The sequence below is a fragment of the Dasypus novemcinctus genome, chromosome 21 (assembly GCF_030445035.2).
Source record: "Dasypus novemcinctus isolate mDasNov1 chromosome 21, mDasNov1.1.hap2, whole genome shotgun sequence".
NCBI classification, from domain to species: domain Eukaryota; kingdom Metazoa; phylum Chordata; class Mammalia; order Cingulata; family Dasypodidae; genus Dasypus; species Dasypus novemcinctus.
The window spans coordinates 54190785-54207417 of NC_080693.1; the positions used below are offsets into that span (position 1 = coordinate 54190785).

General features: G+C 39.4%; 1 protein-coding gene and 1 pseudogene across 1 annotated transcript in view; one reads left to right on the forward strand and one right to left on the reverse strand.

Moving 5' to 3' along the window:
* Positions 1–1384: 1384 nt before the first annotated feature.
* Positions 1385–16633, reverse strand: part of UTP18 (UTP18 small subunit processome component) — a 56286-nt gene continuing 41037 nt past the window's right edge. Inside the window, exons 11-14 of the mRNA XM_004480453.4 lie at positions 9841–10015; positions 5458–5600; positions 2669–2707; positions 1385–1890 (exon numbers count right to left, since the gene is read on the reverse strand). Of these exons, the coding sequence (XP_004480510.1) occupies positions 2683–2707; positions 5458–5600; positions 9841–10015 (343 nt within the window). The 3' untranslated portion in view covers positions 1385–1890; positions 2669–2682. The remainder of the gene's footprint in view (positions 1891–2668; positions 2708–5457; positions 5601–9840; positions 10016–16633) is intronic.
* LOC101419676 (cleavage and polyadenylation specificity factor subunit 5 pseudogene) lies at positions 13093–13876 on the forward strand (annotated as a pseudogene).

The following is a 16633-nucleotide window of genomic DNA, read 5'->3' on the forward strand; positions in this document are numbered from 1 at the left end:
TGGGGCTCCCCTACGCAGGGGACACCCCTGAGTGGCACGGCACTCCTTGCGTGCATCAGCACTGCGCATGGGCCAGCTCCACACGGGTCAAGGAGGCCCAGGGTTTGAACCGCGGACCTTGCATGTGGTAGATGGACGCCCTAACCACTGGGCCAAGTCCACTTCCCTAGAGGCATTATTTGTCTTTGGAAAAACTCCTCTACCCTTATTGTTGAGATTATTATTTTTGTTTTTTAGAGAAGTTGTGGGTTTACAGAAAAATCATACATAAAATACAGGATTCCCATATACCACCCTATTATTAAAACCTTGAAAAAAAAAACCTTGATGAAAGCACTTTTTATAATTGTACTACTAACTGTATATATGTATATCTTGCAGGGAGATGGGATGAAAGCTATGAGACCTAACTGATACTTCTCGACAGCCCTTAATCCCTTTAACCTTAATCCTTTTAACCCTTCTTCAATACTTGATAAAGTGCCAAATTTAAGAAACAAAGAAACTAGTCTAAAGCAAGGCTACACTATAAAGAATTATGGTACCAATGGTCAGTTTTGGAAACTAAATTAAATGAAATATTTAAGTTGGTGTAACAAACATTTCCATGAAGGGGAGTGGCTAAAAATTAGTAGGACAAGTGTACTGGGTTTTCATATGCTCCTGTACCCTAAGTAATAATGACAACCATTTGACATGCTAAGCTCAGAAAAGTCCTTTTGTTTCCACAATCACCATTCCAAGATGACTTGGAAGTTCAAAATTCACTCCATGAGCTCTCACCTCCAAACTCCACTGATCTCCATAGTGCATCAGAGCCTGTTTGGCCAAAATCCTGAAACAGAGAAATCTCTGCTGGGAAAGGGGCAAACATTAGCCAGTTAACTGTGAAGTATGAGCACATCTGCCTATTTATTTTTGACCACCTACAGGTGTTTCCAATCTCTCATGTTTACTTTTTTGGGGGGTGGGGTGTGAGAGAACACCTATTTTGATGGAAAAAGAAGAAAAAGACTCAGCATTTTAAAAAACTCTTGCCCCTCGGCAAAGTTCTCTTAAATGGAGATGGTGGGGCAGGCAGGGATGTCATTACTTACAGGAAACATCAGTCCAGGTAAGATATTGACATAACTGGGGGACTTTCTGCTGTTTCGCTGGGGTTTTTTTTTTAGTGCCAATAATGTTCTGTTTCTTTTTTTTTATTTATTTATTTTTTATTGACTTTGTAATAATATTACATTAAAAATATATATATATGAGGTCCCACTGAACCCTACCACCCCCACCCCACCTCTCCCCCCCCCCCCCCAGCAACACTCCCTCCCATCATCATGACAGATCCATTGCATTTGGCAAGTACATCTCTGGGCACCCCCGCACCCCCTTTTTTTTTTTTTTTAAACAAATCAATTTTATTGGTACATATTAATAAATCATACAATTCATCCAAAGTGTACAATAAATGGTATTTGGTATAATAATACAGTTGAGCATTCATCACTTCAATCATTATTAGAGCAAATTTATTATTCAATAATAATAACAAAAAAATAGACAAGAAGATTTTTCACCTCTCAATCTGTTTCCCTTGCTGTACATAGCTACTATTTCTGGCTTTTCTTGCACAGTTGTTCATTAAGCAGTTTTACTGAGATGTATTCATATACCACGCCCATGTTTACTCTTAAAATGAATGCATCCAAGTTTGTATGTGTGTGCACAAGTGGAGGATGAACCACTTATTTTCAAACAAAAGTCACCATATGTTTATTAAGACTGTTAACTTAAACACACCTGGCTCAATAAATCACCAATCAACTACTACCACACATTCAGGAAAGTTTCTGAAAAGCTGTATCAGGATGGGCTTCTCTTGAGGCTCACATGGATCTGAGGAAAGAACAGGAGAAATTATATACCTTATGAAGAGTGACCTCATCAACAAACAACATGCATTGGCAATTCAATTTGGGAGGCAGAAGAGCTAGGCTGCTTTCTCCACCTGACTGAAGCTTTGCTCAAAATTGCTCTATCTTCAAAAAATGTATCTGCCAATGTACTCCAACCAGTCTCTGACTAACATTCATGAAGATCAAGAAAGACTAACAGTCAATTGTGATTTATCAGGCTAAATGCAAAGCTCAACCTCAAAATCACCACCTTATCTAAGGTCAAAGATCAAGCCACAGGAAGGGAAGCATGTCTTACTATTTTAAATATTGGGCAGCGAAACTAAGAGCCAATCATTAACTAGCATGATACAGAGGAAGCCACCAGTAATCACTCAAGAAACACATACAAAATAAAAGTGTTTGAGCTCAGATAAACCATAATTCTACCTGAAGAAAGCTCTCTGCTAGTCTCTTTTGTAGATTATAAACATATTCAGCAATTATACTTTTGAGGTCCATTAATGAACACAATAATTAGAGATCTGACCTCAGAAGAAGAGATCCAGACTGTCATGATTTAGGATAATAAATTCTCCCAAAGATATTCAAGTATAGCTAGAGTCTTCCTGATCTACTTTCACCTCAAGCCCCATCAAACAATGCAGCAACCCAAGGACAGAGAAACAATATCACCCAATGTGGTTTATTTTGCCAATTGACAGCAGTAAGTATTAACCTTAAAACCTATAGAAATAATTAAAAAAGGATTTCCTTACTTAAAATAATCTCTTTAGAAGTCTGAGTAATGGTGCAACCTGAAAAAGAAATAAGTCATCTAAACAACTTTGTAATTCCCACAGTATTATTAATCAAATCACTGAATGGCAAGATTTAATTATTTTTTTCATGATAGCAATTTATGCAAAAAAAAAAAAAAAAAAGACTTAAAAAGTGTAATGACAATCATTCTTGCCCGGAAGCTAGTCAGTCTGAAACTGTCAAAGATCCTAATGTCTCGGATTTTAGGCAAAAGCACTAAGATTGCTCAAACTGGAATCTATGAAATACATGATCAGTCATACCCAATAGAAATGCTGTCAGTCCAACCCACTTGTTAGCATAGCTAGAAACAGTGTCTCATCTTAGAGAGCGATGATCTGGTAAAATATCTGATTGCCTTTGAGGCTTGCTTAGAGAAAAGAAAAATTCAGTTATTTTAACCAAAGCTTTGGAAGAGAATTTCAAAGTGTTCAATAAGAATCTGCATCCTTTTATAATCCTGAGATAGAGAACCTCTCCCAAAATGATCTGAGATGGGTCTGATGGAATGATCCATTTTCCTGGAATAACCCATTTTCCTTTTTCAAGTTAGTAGAACTTTAACATCACTGTTTTCTCTATTTTCTTTTCATAAGTATCTCCTCAAAACCAGTTTACACTACTCCTTTTCTTCACCCCAGATTTGTTTATTTTTAAAGTAGGCCTTCCCTAAAACATATAAATGTCATAAAGACACAGGGCCCTTATGGCATTTATTATCAACACATACAAGCAAGGAAAGGAGACAATGATTTAAGTCAATGGTTTCTACTAAGAGTTATTTGTTTCTCTCTGAAGAGCCACCTTGTCACCTATATCCCATAGCCATAATGCAATTAGATTTTGTTTCCATTTTATATGTTGGATGCAGAAAAAAAATCTGGACAGAGCATGTAACTTTTTTTTTAAACTCTAAGATCTGTTGTCTTGTATGTACAGTGATATTTTCTTCCATTTATTCCCCCAATGTCTTACTTTTTTCATTTTGTATTCAAAGAAATTTTAGGTCACAGTGAAGTCCCATACAGAATATAAGGGATTCCCAGATAATCCAAAATCCTCTCCCTTTTCCCCCTTCCCCTATTAATAACATTTTATATGTGGAAGGTACATCTGTTATAAGTGATATACAAATATTTTAACGGGGAAGCAGATGTGGCTCAACTGATAAGAGCATCCCCCTACCATATGGAGGGTCCAGGGTTCGATCCCCAGGGCCTCCTGACCCATGTGGTAAGCTGGCCCGTGCGCAGTGCTGCCATGTGCAAGGAGTGCCGAGCCACACAGGGGCACCCCCATGTAGGGGTACCCCATGCACAAGGAATGTGCCCCGCAAGGAGAGCCACCCAGCTTGAAAAAAGCGCAGCCCGCCCAGGAGTGGCGCCACACACATGGAGAGGTGACGCAGCAAGAGGATGGCAACAAAAAAGAGACGCAGTTTCCCAGTGCTGCCCGATAATGCAAGCAGACACAGAAAAATACACAGCGAATGGACACAGAGAGCAAAAAAACCGGCAGGGGTGGGGCAGGGGGGGGAAGGGAGGGAAATAAAATAAATCTTAAAAAACAAAACATTGTAACAGCGAAGCAGATGTGGCTCAAGGGACAGAGCTTCCACCTGCCACATAGGAGGTCCAGGGTTCAATACCCAGGGCCTGCTGGCCCATGTGGAGTGCTGCCGCATGCAAGGGAGTGCTGCCCTGCACAAGGGTATCCCCCACGCAAGGAGTGGCCCCCACACAGTGGAGTGCACCCCCACCCAGGAAAGCAGACCACCCAGAGTGGTGCCACCCACACAGAGAGCTGACACAGCAAGATGATGCAACAAAAAAAAGAGCCACAGAGAAGAAACAACTGAGCTAGGGAACTGAGGTGGAGCAAGAGAATGATCACTTCTCTCCCACTCCGGAAGATCCCAAGATGGGTTCCTGAGAATACAACAGACACAGAAGAACACACAGCGAATGGACAGAGAGCAGACAACCGGGGGGGGGCGGGGGGAGAATAAGAAAACAAAGGAGTCAAATATTGTAACACAGCTACCAACCATGGCCAATGGTTTACATTATGGTTTATATTTTGTTTCACATACTTTTATAAATTTTGATGACACTAACATGGCCTATATCCATCACTGCAAGATCATGTAGAACGCTTCCATCGCCCTCAAAAGGTCACCTGTTTCTTCTATTCTATTCCTTCTTCCCCTTCCCCACATGGACCCACAGCAACCACCAGGCTTCACTCCTTGCAGGACCAGATTCATAGTTACTTGCAACAAAACTGAGGACTTGACATACTGGTCTGTCCTCCCCTGAGCATATAACTTTTGAATATCTTTGTGGCTAACATCCTTTATTTATAGCTTACAGCTGCAGGGAAAGAAACACCTTTTTAAAAAAATCACTTGAATCTAGTGGAGTAAATAGTGAATTGCCAAATCAAAAAAGGTTAATCTAAACATAAGGAACCAAGAAAGAGACAGTATCATTAAAGTGGCTACTCTTCATCAATCTGACATTCTCAATACAGCTTATTAAATTAAAATTTCCCAGGTGAACCTTCCTGCTAACAACATTTTATGATTAAAAAAACAACAAAAAAGCATATTTTGCTGGATAATGAAGATGAAAGTCAAGCTGAACAGCCTATAATTTATTAAAGGCCGGGAATATAACAAATCTCTCTTCATGTTTCCAAAGCAGTCTACAGGCATCTCTGACCTTTAAATGTAAATTATACCTACCTATACATCAGGGCCTTGCCCTTCTCGTTCCCCAAGGCAAAATACCCACTTCTGGGAGAAAAATCCATGGTATGAACAAGAGAAATATTCTTCTTTTTAACTACTGGAAAGTTTGAAAATACCGTACAGGAAGGAAGGTGAACCTGCAGGAAATAAGAAAAAGTTTTAAATTTTAAGAACTGGGAAACACTGTTAAGATTCCAATGTTTGCTGAATGAATAAACCAAAGTGAAAAGTCAATGGTTATATTCATTAATGCTTCAACTTACTGACGAAATTTTAAAAATAATGAAATTCAACCAAAAGTTACAGATACCTTAACCATTATGAAGAATGAATCTGACTTCATATAACTGAAGCCTAGGCAGTCATAACAAGTTTTCCAATATCATATACTTTCCTTTTACACTTTCATTTTTCAACTATGTGACATATTCTTTCCCTTTTGCAATCTCTCCTGAGGAGAGCTAAATCATGAAAACCTGATTCATCAAGTGAAATACTCCATTCAATTTAAATAGAGTTGAAGCACAACTGAAGGTCAGGCCTAAGCCTGAGAAAGGATACCATCTCTTTCTCCAAGAGAGCGCCACTTCCTAGGGAAAAGGGGTCCAACTGGGAGACAGGCAAGACAAGTCAACCAATTTGTGAATGAATAAAACCCAGGGGTGGAAACAATTACCTAAACAGTCTAGGGTAAGAACAACTCTCACTTCCAAATGTCCTCTAGCTCTTCTAAGAAATATGGTACATTCATATTCAAACACAGTTATCATTCAGCTATTCATCTTAATAGTCTGTCATCCTCAACTCTTTTAGATGAGATTTTATAATAGCCAATTAAGGTGATTTTCATAGACAAGGGCTAGGTAAAACCCATGGATATATACATCTATTAAACAGGTTTCAGTCAGTCACTCACTAGGTCCAATTCAATATAAAGTTTACAGTGAATCTCTAAGCCATGTTCAATTATTCTCAACTTTCCCAGAAGGCAGGTACTAATGCATTAGGGTTAATGAGAAGTGGTCCTGACTCATTAGAGCTAAGAAGGTGGCAGTATCCCAATTTGATCTTAACTTTTCAAATTCTTAAATATCACTCTCTCTACAGGTTCCTTGAGAGATTACTTATTTAAAAAAAAAGAGAACACACTTCATAAAGTAGACTCTTGTGTTTTCCAGAAAGAAAACACAATATGGAATTGCAAAATATATTTACACTTAATGTGGGAATGCACATTACATTAATTTTTAATAAATGGCATGGCTTAATTATATTTTATCAGAAGTTTACCAAGTGTGTACTAACCATGAACAGGAAACCCAAAGCATCATTGGTACAGAACATTAAGAAATAACCATTTACTGCACGTGACAATAACAGACCTGCTCTATGCCTTTTGTTTCACCCTATATACCCCATGATACTCTTTAAACTATGCCTCAGATATTCACTCATTAACTCTCCCAGCATGACTCTGAAGTTTAGGGAGCTGCTTTCTGACTCTTTCGAATCAAAATATAATGGAACCAACCTTCTCTACGTGAGTGAACTCTTAAAGATAATTATATGAAACTACCCCTTTAATTTTCAACCAAAATAGGAAAAACTGGCCTCCTAATTTGGATTCATGTAACTTTTTAATCAAGTCAATTGCTTATAACAAATAGGGAGAGCCACTGCAGGGCAAAAACTGGGGTAAAACACACAGAGCAAAATTTTAAAGGCTATTTTAACCAGAAGGAAGCTATGTATTCCTGTAGCTGAATTAACAGAACAGAAAGATATAGTGTGATAAATGCACACATTCATAAAATCCATATGAATGGTGTTCCCTTAGATGTGGTGGCCTGTGCAACAAATAACCTACAAAATCAAATACAGTGGCTACTCATCTATCTACACAACATGCCAGTCTGTTCCTTCTGAGAAAGGAGACACACCAACTTAATACTTCCAGATTTCCCCACTATAATCTCTCACTGCATTAATATATTTTCTCTCAGACCAACAATCCCATCTGGGTAGACCTCTGCCACACTTCTACTTGTCTTTATAGGTCCTGTATTTAAAACTGTAATTGAACTATTGAGAAAAACTCCCACAAAGACCCAACTTCTTTCACTTAGAAAGTTTGCTGTATCTCCAGCACCATTTCTGTTACAACATTTAAGGACCCAGGCATCAAAACTCAACAAGTTAAAAATAAATAAATAAACCTCAACAAGTAAAAGCTTATTCATCCTTGATTAATGGGTAAGAAGTTCCACAACTTTCTATTACATCCATGAGAGTAGACATGATAATAATTCAACTTCTGGGTCCCCTACTAGTGCAATGACTTAAAATTTATACCCACTGCTTTGTGCTGGGATGAAAAAAAAAAACTGTTTAGATCATTGTAAGTGATTGCATTTAATGATACTAATCCTCTTATCACTGAGGCATTCTGAAGCTGCTATGCCTGCCTTTCCTCCATTACATATTACGGTTGATTACCATTTTAAAAATGTGATTTGGCTGTTACTAATGAATTCCTTGTGTGATTTTGCCACAATAAAAAAAATAAATGCTGTCATGATCACTGAAGCAAACTAGGCAGAACTGAGTACTATACATCTTGCAGAATATTTACGTCAAAAGGATATAGATCCCATGGTTTTCTAAAACAATTTACTACCATTAAAATGATAAAAGGTTAATAAGTACTAGTATACCACCCCCATTAGAGCAGGAATCTTAAAGCTGACTTGAATTAGAAATGTCTCATTTATCAAATGATTCACTTAACAAAAGGCAATAAAACTCAAATGTCAAATTTTTCAAGTTCTTTTTCCAGTAGAACCCTTTCTCTTCTCAAAGCTTATGCAGAATCCCAATATATACCACAGACAACAGTGGAGCTGCTCTGTATCGTAACAGGTAGGTGCTTAGCCTCCTCCTTGCCCTACTTGCCATATGAAGCTCCTACAGAAACCAGATTCTAGGGCTCAGAGGAATTCAGTTAGAAAACCACTGAAGTATTAGAAAAAGTATGGAATCTCAAATCATAATTCTGCTATTAACAAGCTGCTGACTTTGGGTTAATCCTCTGATGACTGTTTTATGACTCCAAATTTTTTTGTTGAATTCTCTGTGGAATCTTTGTGAATTATAAACTATTATACAAAGCTGATGAGGTATATATTATATGCAAGACTTTGCTAAGTGAGCAAGATAATAACATAGACTGTATAAAGCATATATAATCTGACAGTATTCATGTAAGACTAGCACAATGCAATACTGATATTCAAAGTTCTATGCCATCTATGTAACTAGCACCTAGAGAAAATTTTGCATGAAGGGCTAGGAAACTTCAGAAATGAGATGACATTTAAGCTCAGATCTAAGGTTGTGCAGAAGAGTTACCATACAGGTCTGAAACTGCTATTTTGCAAAAGGCTTGCAGCAAGGGAGGCCTTTTTGATACAAAAGTTTCCTTAAATGATAAGGTTGGCTCACTGTCCCTAAAATATCTATACAATGTGGTTGAAGATGAACACCTGCTTTCCTTGTGGGGTATGGAACTTTGGTACATGTTAAGCAGAGGATACCTATGTGACTATCTCCAATAGAAAGCTCTTGGCACTAAGTTTTTAATGAGCTTCTCTAGTAGATAACACTTCACATGTGCTGCCATAACTCATTGCTAGAGGAATTAAACAAGTCCTAGTGACTCCACTGGGAGAGGAGTACGCCTGGCTTCCTCCAGACTTCAACCCATGTGCCTTTTTGCTTTGCTGATTTCCCTTTGCTGAATCATTCACAGACAAGAAAACTTGCATCTTTTCACTGTAATAAATCTTAGCTCTGAGTAAGACTATATGCTGAGTCCTATAAACTTACCTTATGAATCATCAAACCTGAGGGTGGTCTTGGGGACCCCCAACCCAAAAGTACATTCACAAATGATATCTAGTTATTTAAATAGCAATATTTTTACAGATTTTCAAGATCAGTTTATTTTCATTATGTAAGAACTGCCTCCACTCCATTAAGTCTGAAAAACGATGAATGAGAAAAGAATGTTGTAGAGAACAAAGTATTTGCCTTAAATATCTTTCAATATATCAAACCTCATGTTCAAAGAAAGCTCTGAAAATAAGGACCACCACTTAAAGTGGGGTAACTGAGAATGGACAGCATAGTTTTCCCAAGAACAAATCTGATGGCTAATGTGCATCATTTCTACAACCACACCCAAAAATTACAGTAATTTCTACATCAAAAGAAGCCACTTTTTAAAATAATCCAACACTCTCCTTTCTCATTACCCTTCCATGTTTTCAACTTTAATTTTTAAAAGTAACGATAAACAGAAAGGGTGAAGAAATATACCAATCGGACTGCTTCTTTCATTTTTTCTGAAGCAATTGCCAAGATTTCTGTAGTAGGATTGAAGGTCAGAGAAGTAACACCTGTAACCAAGTTCATTATTGCTTTTATTGGCTTTGGGTTTGTTTCTTGGAGACAAGAATCTTGATTGTAAATGTTTACCACTCCACAATTAGAACTGCGAAGAGAAAAGAGGGAAAAAGTAAATTACTGAACACAACAGATAAAAAAAGAGGGTTTTTACAACCTAAGAGGCCCCACAAACTGATTTTTGCACGAACCACATTGCATTACAAAGAGGACCTGCAGCTGGAGAGTTCATCCCAAGACAAAAGCCAGCTACCTTCTACCAAGTTCAACTTCAATCTTGCTTAATTAACTCCTGTTAACTCTGGCAGGCTTTCAATTGTGGGTCTAGCACTTGGCACACCCCAGGTGCTTGTGATGCAAAAGTGAGTAAGATACCAAGTCCTCCATTCCCATGGTGCTTACGTGCTACCTTACACTAATAATGTTACCCAATGTGTAAATAATTACTGTTCTTTCCCTAATCATTTCACCTTTCTTCCTTTTTTACTGTATTTGTAAGAACTTCTAAAACCATGCTGGACCATGCTGTATAGCAACGTAATAGCAGGCATCATAGTTTTACTTTACTGGTAATACCTACAGTCAAGGGTTATGGAAGTGGTCAACTCCAAGTTTACTAAAGCATTTATCAGCAATGAACTGTATCCGCTATTCTTTTTTTTTTTTAAAGATTTATTTTTATTTATTTAATTCCCCTCCCCTCCCCCGGTTGTCTGTTTTCTGTGTCTTTTGCTGCGTCTTGTTTCTTTGTCCGCTTCTGTTGTCGGCGGCGGCACGGGAAGTGTGGGCGGCGCCATTCCTGGGCGGGCTGCTCCCTCCTTCGCGCTGGGCGGCTCTCCTTATGGGTGCACTCCTTGCGCGTGGGGTTCCCCTACGCGGGGGACACCCCTGTGTGGCACGGCACTCCCTGCATGCATGGGCCAGCTCCACACGGGTCAAGGAGGCCCGGGGCTTGAACCGCGGGCCTCCCATGTGGTAGGCGGATGCCCTAACCACTGGGCCAAAGTCCGTTTCCCTATCCGTTATTCTTAAAACGTTTAACAACCAGCAAGATGGCAGCAGAGAAAGGAGCTCTAGCAGAGTAAGAGCTCCAAGAATCAGCTCATGCTACAGGGCAGTTAGTAACCACCTAGAGCTATCTAAAGCACCTGTTTGGGGGGTCCAGGAGGCCAGTAGAGCATTCTGCAACATCCTTTGAAGAATGCAGGGAGGAGACTGCCCATCTGCAGAGATGATTCATCAGTACAGCATTCCATGCTGCTGAGCATTCATACTCCACTGAATATTGGGAGCTATTCCGTGGCTGGAATTGGAAGCTCCTTTTCCCAAAAACAGGGAAGGAAGAGTCGGCTGGGCACCAACTTCAGCTACTGATTAGTAAATTCAGCTGGCTGAAGTAAAATCATAAGAACAGCTAAACTTTGAACCTGACCAAGTCAGAAAGAAGCCAGTAGCTGCCATGTTAACTCCACCCCCAGCACAAGGCGAAGCAGGGCTGACTGAAAAATCACCACTGGTAGGGACCTGCTTCTTTCCATCCAGATCGGAATAAAGTTCTAGCCTAAGCCCCAGTCCCATATACAACAGGGAGGAAAACAGGGGGGACCTGCACCAGCCTCGCTAGGCAACTGCAAGTACATTAGGCCAGTACAGACTGCAAAGAGAAAAGCTGTGTTCCCTCCGACTCTCTGGGCAACTGCAGGTGATTTCAGCCCCCACACACTGGTTTGTTGAGAGCTTTCAATTCCACCTCCACCCCTCCAGCTCCACAGGATGGGGGCGGGGGGCTGGGGGTTTTTTCAGTCTCTCTGGACAACTGCAGGCGCTGTCAGCCCACACAAACTGGACACTTGGGCACCTGTAGCTCCATCACAACCCCCCAACAGAATAAGAAGGGAACTGTGTTTCCTCAGCTTCTCTGTGTAACTGCAGGTGCTTGCAGCCCACACAGACTGAACAGTTAGATACCTATAGCTCCATCCTGTTCCAGGCAACGGCAGCACTTTTGTCCTGCATAGCCTAGACAGGTGGGTACCTGTGGATCCACCCCCACCCTCCAATAGGACAGGAGGGAGCTGGTGTTTCCCCAGCCTCTCCAGACAATGGCAGGTACTTTCAGCCTATAGGGACTGAACTATTGGGTGCCTGTGGATCCACTCCCATGACCCCAACAGCACAGGACGGGGCTGGTGTTACCTCAGCCTCTGGGCAACAGTATCCACTTTCGCCCTACACTGAACTGTTAGGAGTTGGTGGTTCCGTTTCCACCCTCTATAGGGCAGTAAGGGATAGTATTCCCTTAGCCCTTAGGGCAACTGCAGGAACAGTCAGACCACATGAATTAAGATTGTTGGGTAGTCCAGATGATCCACCCCCACCCCCAGTGGCAGTGCTATGTCAACTGCAACTGCAGTCATCTTGGACCCACACAGCAGAGACTGGTGCCCACCTCTGCAGCTCCATTCCCACCCCAGGCAGGAGGGGAAAGGGCATGAAGCTTCATCAGTCTCTCCAGGCAACCTCAGACAGTCTTGGTCTGTCTGACTTGGATTATTAAACACGGTTGTGATTCAGACCCTAGCCCTGGCAAAGGAGAAAGGTTGGAGAAGCTTCATCAGTCCGTGGGGCAACGCACGCAGCTTCAACCTTCACAGCGTACAGTACCAACTACATCCTCAGTTCCTACTACACAACGAGCAAGGAAGAAAGGGCAAGAAAGTCCTGAAAAAGAGAAACTTCACCCAGAATAAATATATCAAGTAAATCAGATGCTAAGTCACCAACAAAAAATTACAATCCATACCAAGAAACAGGAAGATATGGCCCTGTTAAAAGAACAAGAGAAGCCTCTAGATGACATAAAGGAGTTAAGAAAACTAATCATAGATGGTCAAACAAATCCCCTTAATAAATTCAATGAAACAGCTAAAGAGATTAAGAAAATATTGGGTGAGCACAAAGAAGAATTTGAAAGCATACATAGAAAAACAGCAGATTGTATGGGAATTAAAGGTGCAATAAATGAAATTTAAAATACACTGGAGAGCTCTCATGTTAATGGCGAGTGAAGGCTGCTGAGCAGGACGCAGATAATCACTGTCTGCACGGGGATAGTATCCCCTGCCTCCTCCTTTCCGCTCACCGCCAGTGCTCAAGCTTGCCGGCATGTCTGGGGTGCCGCCTAATCATTCGCAGACCAGCTGGCCCCAGGGAGTCAACCAGTTTGGCAACAGGTACATCCAGCAGACCAAGCCCCTCACCTTGGAGTGCACCATCAACCTGTACCCTCTTACCAATTATACATTTGGTACAAAAGAGCCCCTCTATGAGAAGGACAGCTCTGTTGCAGCCAGATTTCAGTGCATGAGGGAGGAGTCTGATAACATTGGAATGAGGACAACAGCAGAAGGAGTTCTGATTATACACAAACACCAGGTACTCCATGAGTTACTGCTGTAACTGGAAACAACTTTCTTCAAACTACCTGGTGGTGAAAACTTAACCCAGGAGAAGATGAAGTTGAAGGACCAAAACGCTTACTGACAAGATACTGGGTCATAAGGATGGAGTCCTGCAAGACTGGGTCATTGATGACTGCACTGATAACTGGTGGAGACCAAATTTTGAACCTCCTCAGTATCCATATATTCCTGCACATATTACAAAGCCTAAGGAACATAAGAAGCTGTTTCTGGTTCAACTTTAAGGAAAAGCCTTGTATGCAGTCCCAAAAAATTACAAGCTGGTAGCTGCACCATTGTTTGAATTGTATGACAATGCACCAGGATATGGATCCATCATTTCTAGTCACCCTCAGCTTTTCAGCAGGTTCAATTTTATATACAACTGAATTTCTGCGCAGTGGAGAAGTAAAAGAAGCCATCTCTGTGAGCACAGCTATACAGTGTAGAAGAATAAACATGGTAGAAAAGTTTTTTTTGGTTTAATCTTTCTCAATCCCTAAAATTGCCCCCTACTTTCTGTTGTTTGAATAGCAAAGTTAATATGAAGAACTAGATAGTGGTGTAAACAATTGTGATAATGTTTATTCACTTTTAGTTCTACTCATGCTTTTTTATACATTAAACAAAGTGGACTTCTTTCTATTTGCATTTTTTTTTACTCATTAAACTTCAAGTTCTTAAAAAAAATACACTGGAGTTATATAACAGCAGATTTGAGGAGGCAGAAGGAAGGACTGGTGAGCTTGAAGACATAGTCTCTGAAAGTAAACATACAAAAGAATAAAAAAAAAAACAGAAAAAAATTAAACAAGGTCCCAGGTTTGGTTCCCAGTGCCTCATAAAGAAAAAACAAAAACAGATAACAAACAACAAGCACGAATAACGAGCAAACAGACAAGGGAGCCATCTCGGGGTGGGGTGGAGGAAATATACAAAAATAAAGAACTGCCATATGATCCAGCAATTCCTGTACTAGGAGTTATGTCCAGAAGAACTGAAAACTATGACACAAACAGACATCTGCACACTGATGTTCATAGTGGCATTACTGACAATTGCCAAAAGATGGATGGAAACAACCCAAGTGTCCATCAACCAATGAATGGATAAGCAAAATGAGATATACATGTGATGCAACACTATGCTGCAGTAAGAAGAACTGAAACTGGGATACATATGGTAAGACGATGAATATTGAAGACATTATGCTAAGTGTCTTCCAGACACAAAAGGACAAAAATTGCATGATCTCAGTAATATGAAGTATGAAGAAAAAATGCATGGAGTTAAAACCTAGAGTATAGGTTATTACGAAATAAGAGGAGGGCTGAGAAGGACTATTGATGCTTTATGTATGTAAAGTTTTAATTAACTTGACTATAAAAGTGTGGAAATGGATAGAAATGATGGCAACACATTATGTGAGCAGCAGCTGGTTTATAAATGGGAATGTGGCTGGAAAGCATGGTCTGAGGATGCAAATGTCAATTTTAAGAAAATTAGAGAATAATCTAGGGACTGAATAACACAATGAACCCAGAGGTGGGTAAGAATTGTGGTTGATGGTACAGATGGTACAGATGCAAGTGTGTTCTTCTGTGAGCTAGAGCAGATGTAAGTCACTATTGCAGGGTGTTGGGACTGTAGAGAAGTATGGGAAAAATACCACTGATATGACCTTATGGACTATGGTAACAGCAATAATATAGTATTCTTACATCAATGCCAAAGCTGTACTGTGTGGATAATAAGGGAGTAGGGAAGAAATGTGCCAAACGTGTGCTACGGACCATGGTTGGTGGTAATAGTCTGATAATGTTATCTCATAATCTGTAACAAACGTTCCACCACAGTGGGGTGTGTTGATGTTGCATGGGAATTGTACATATGTGCATGACTATTTTGCAAGTTCACAACTTCAACAATAAAAATATATTTTTAAAAATAATAATAGGGTGGGTTGGAGGAAAAATACACCAAATGTAAGATACAGACTATAGTCAGTAAGAATCTGACAATGTTCTTTCACAATGTTTAACAAATGTCTCACAGCAATGCCAAGTATTGGTGGGGGAGCTGATGTAGGGGACGGCTGTATGAAGTTATGCATGTTTGTTTTGTAAGTTCACAACTTTTACTGTACACTTACTGTTTATCTATGTTCATGTATGAATGATATACTTCGATAAAAATTTTTTTAAAAAAGTAAATCCTAATAATCTTGTGTTCATACATTATTAACATAATCACTCAAAGACAAGAATTTTAAACATCTTTTATCTCAGTATTCACACCACCCAACATGGGCATCATTTATAAAGTTTGGGAATAAGGTACTTACAATTCACATACTTAATTAGTAATTCCTATATAAACTTGAAAGATGCTATAAATTAAACCACAATCTCATAGGGGTGACAAACACATTCAACTAAATGTAATCTCATTCCTACCACTCAAATACCCTCATCTATTCATTTAACAATACCTACTGATTGCCTACAATAAACAAGACAAATTCAATTCATACGAAAGATCCTCTAGCTTGAAATTACAGCCAACAAGCAAACAGTATGTCAGCATTATTTAGTATTTTAAATTTCCAAACTACTTAAACATACATTTCTTCATTTGAGTCTAGACAACTTCTTTAGGTTGAGCTAAATGTAAGTAGTCCATACTATAAGCATTTAGTAGAAAGACTATAATATCTTGGTTTATATAATTTTATTTTTTCCTTATTTATATTTTTGATTTGGAACAAATATCCACTCACTGTACTTATTTTATGCTGTATCTCTTTTCTTGCTAAGATCTGATGGATGCCTAAATCTACCTTAATTAAGGACAAAAATACCAACTACAGATCAAATTCTACCATCATAAACACCAGAAACTTCCTAAATAATGCCAATTAATTCTCATTTGATTATTGCTAAATCAGTGGAACAAAAATAGCACAAGTTAATAATTTTGCTATATGGAAACTTATTCTTATAGTGGTATTTGTGTTAAAAGGGTATAACTGATTCTAATATGCCAAGAGTAGTATTTCTTGAGTGATATCCATATGTCTAGTAATAAACAAAGTGTCACAGAAATACAGGCTAACAGAAAGATTTTGTCCCAGAGAACAAGGTACAGGCATGGAATACCCATATACAAAAAGATAATTCAGCACTAAACTATATCTGTGATCTAGAACCTCAGAAAAGAGAAACATCAGTATGAGACAAAGCTCT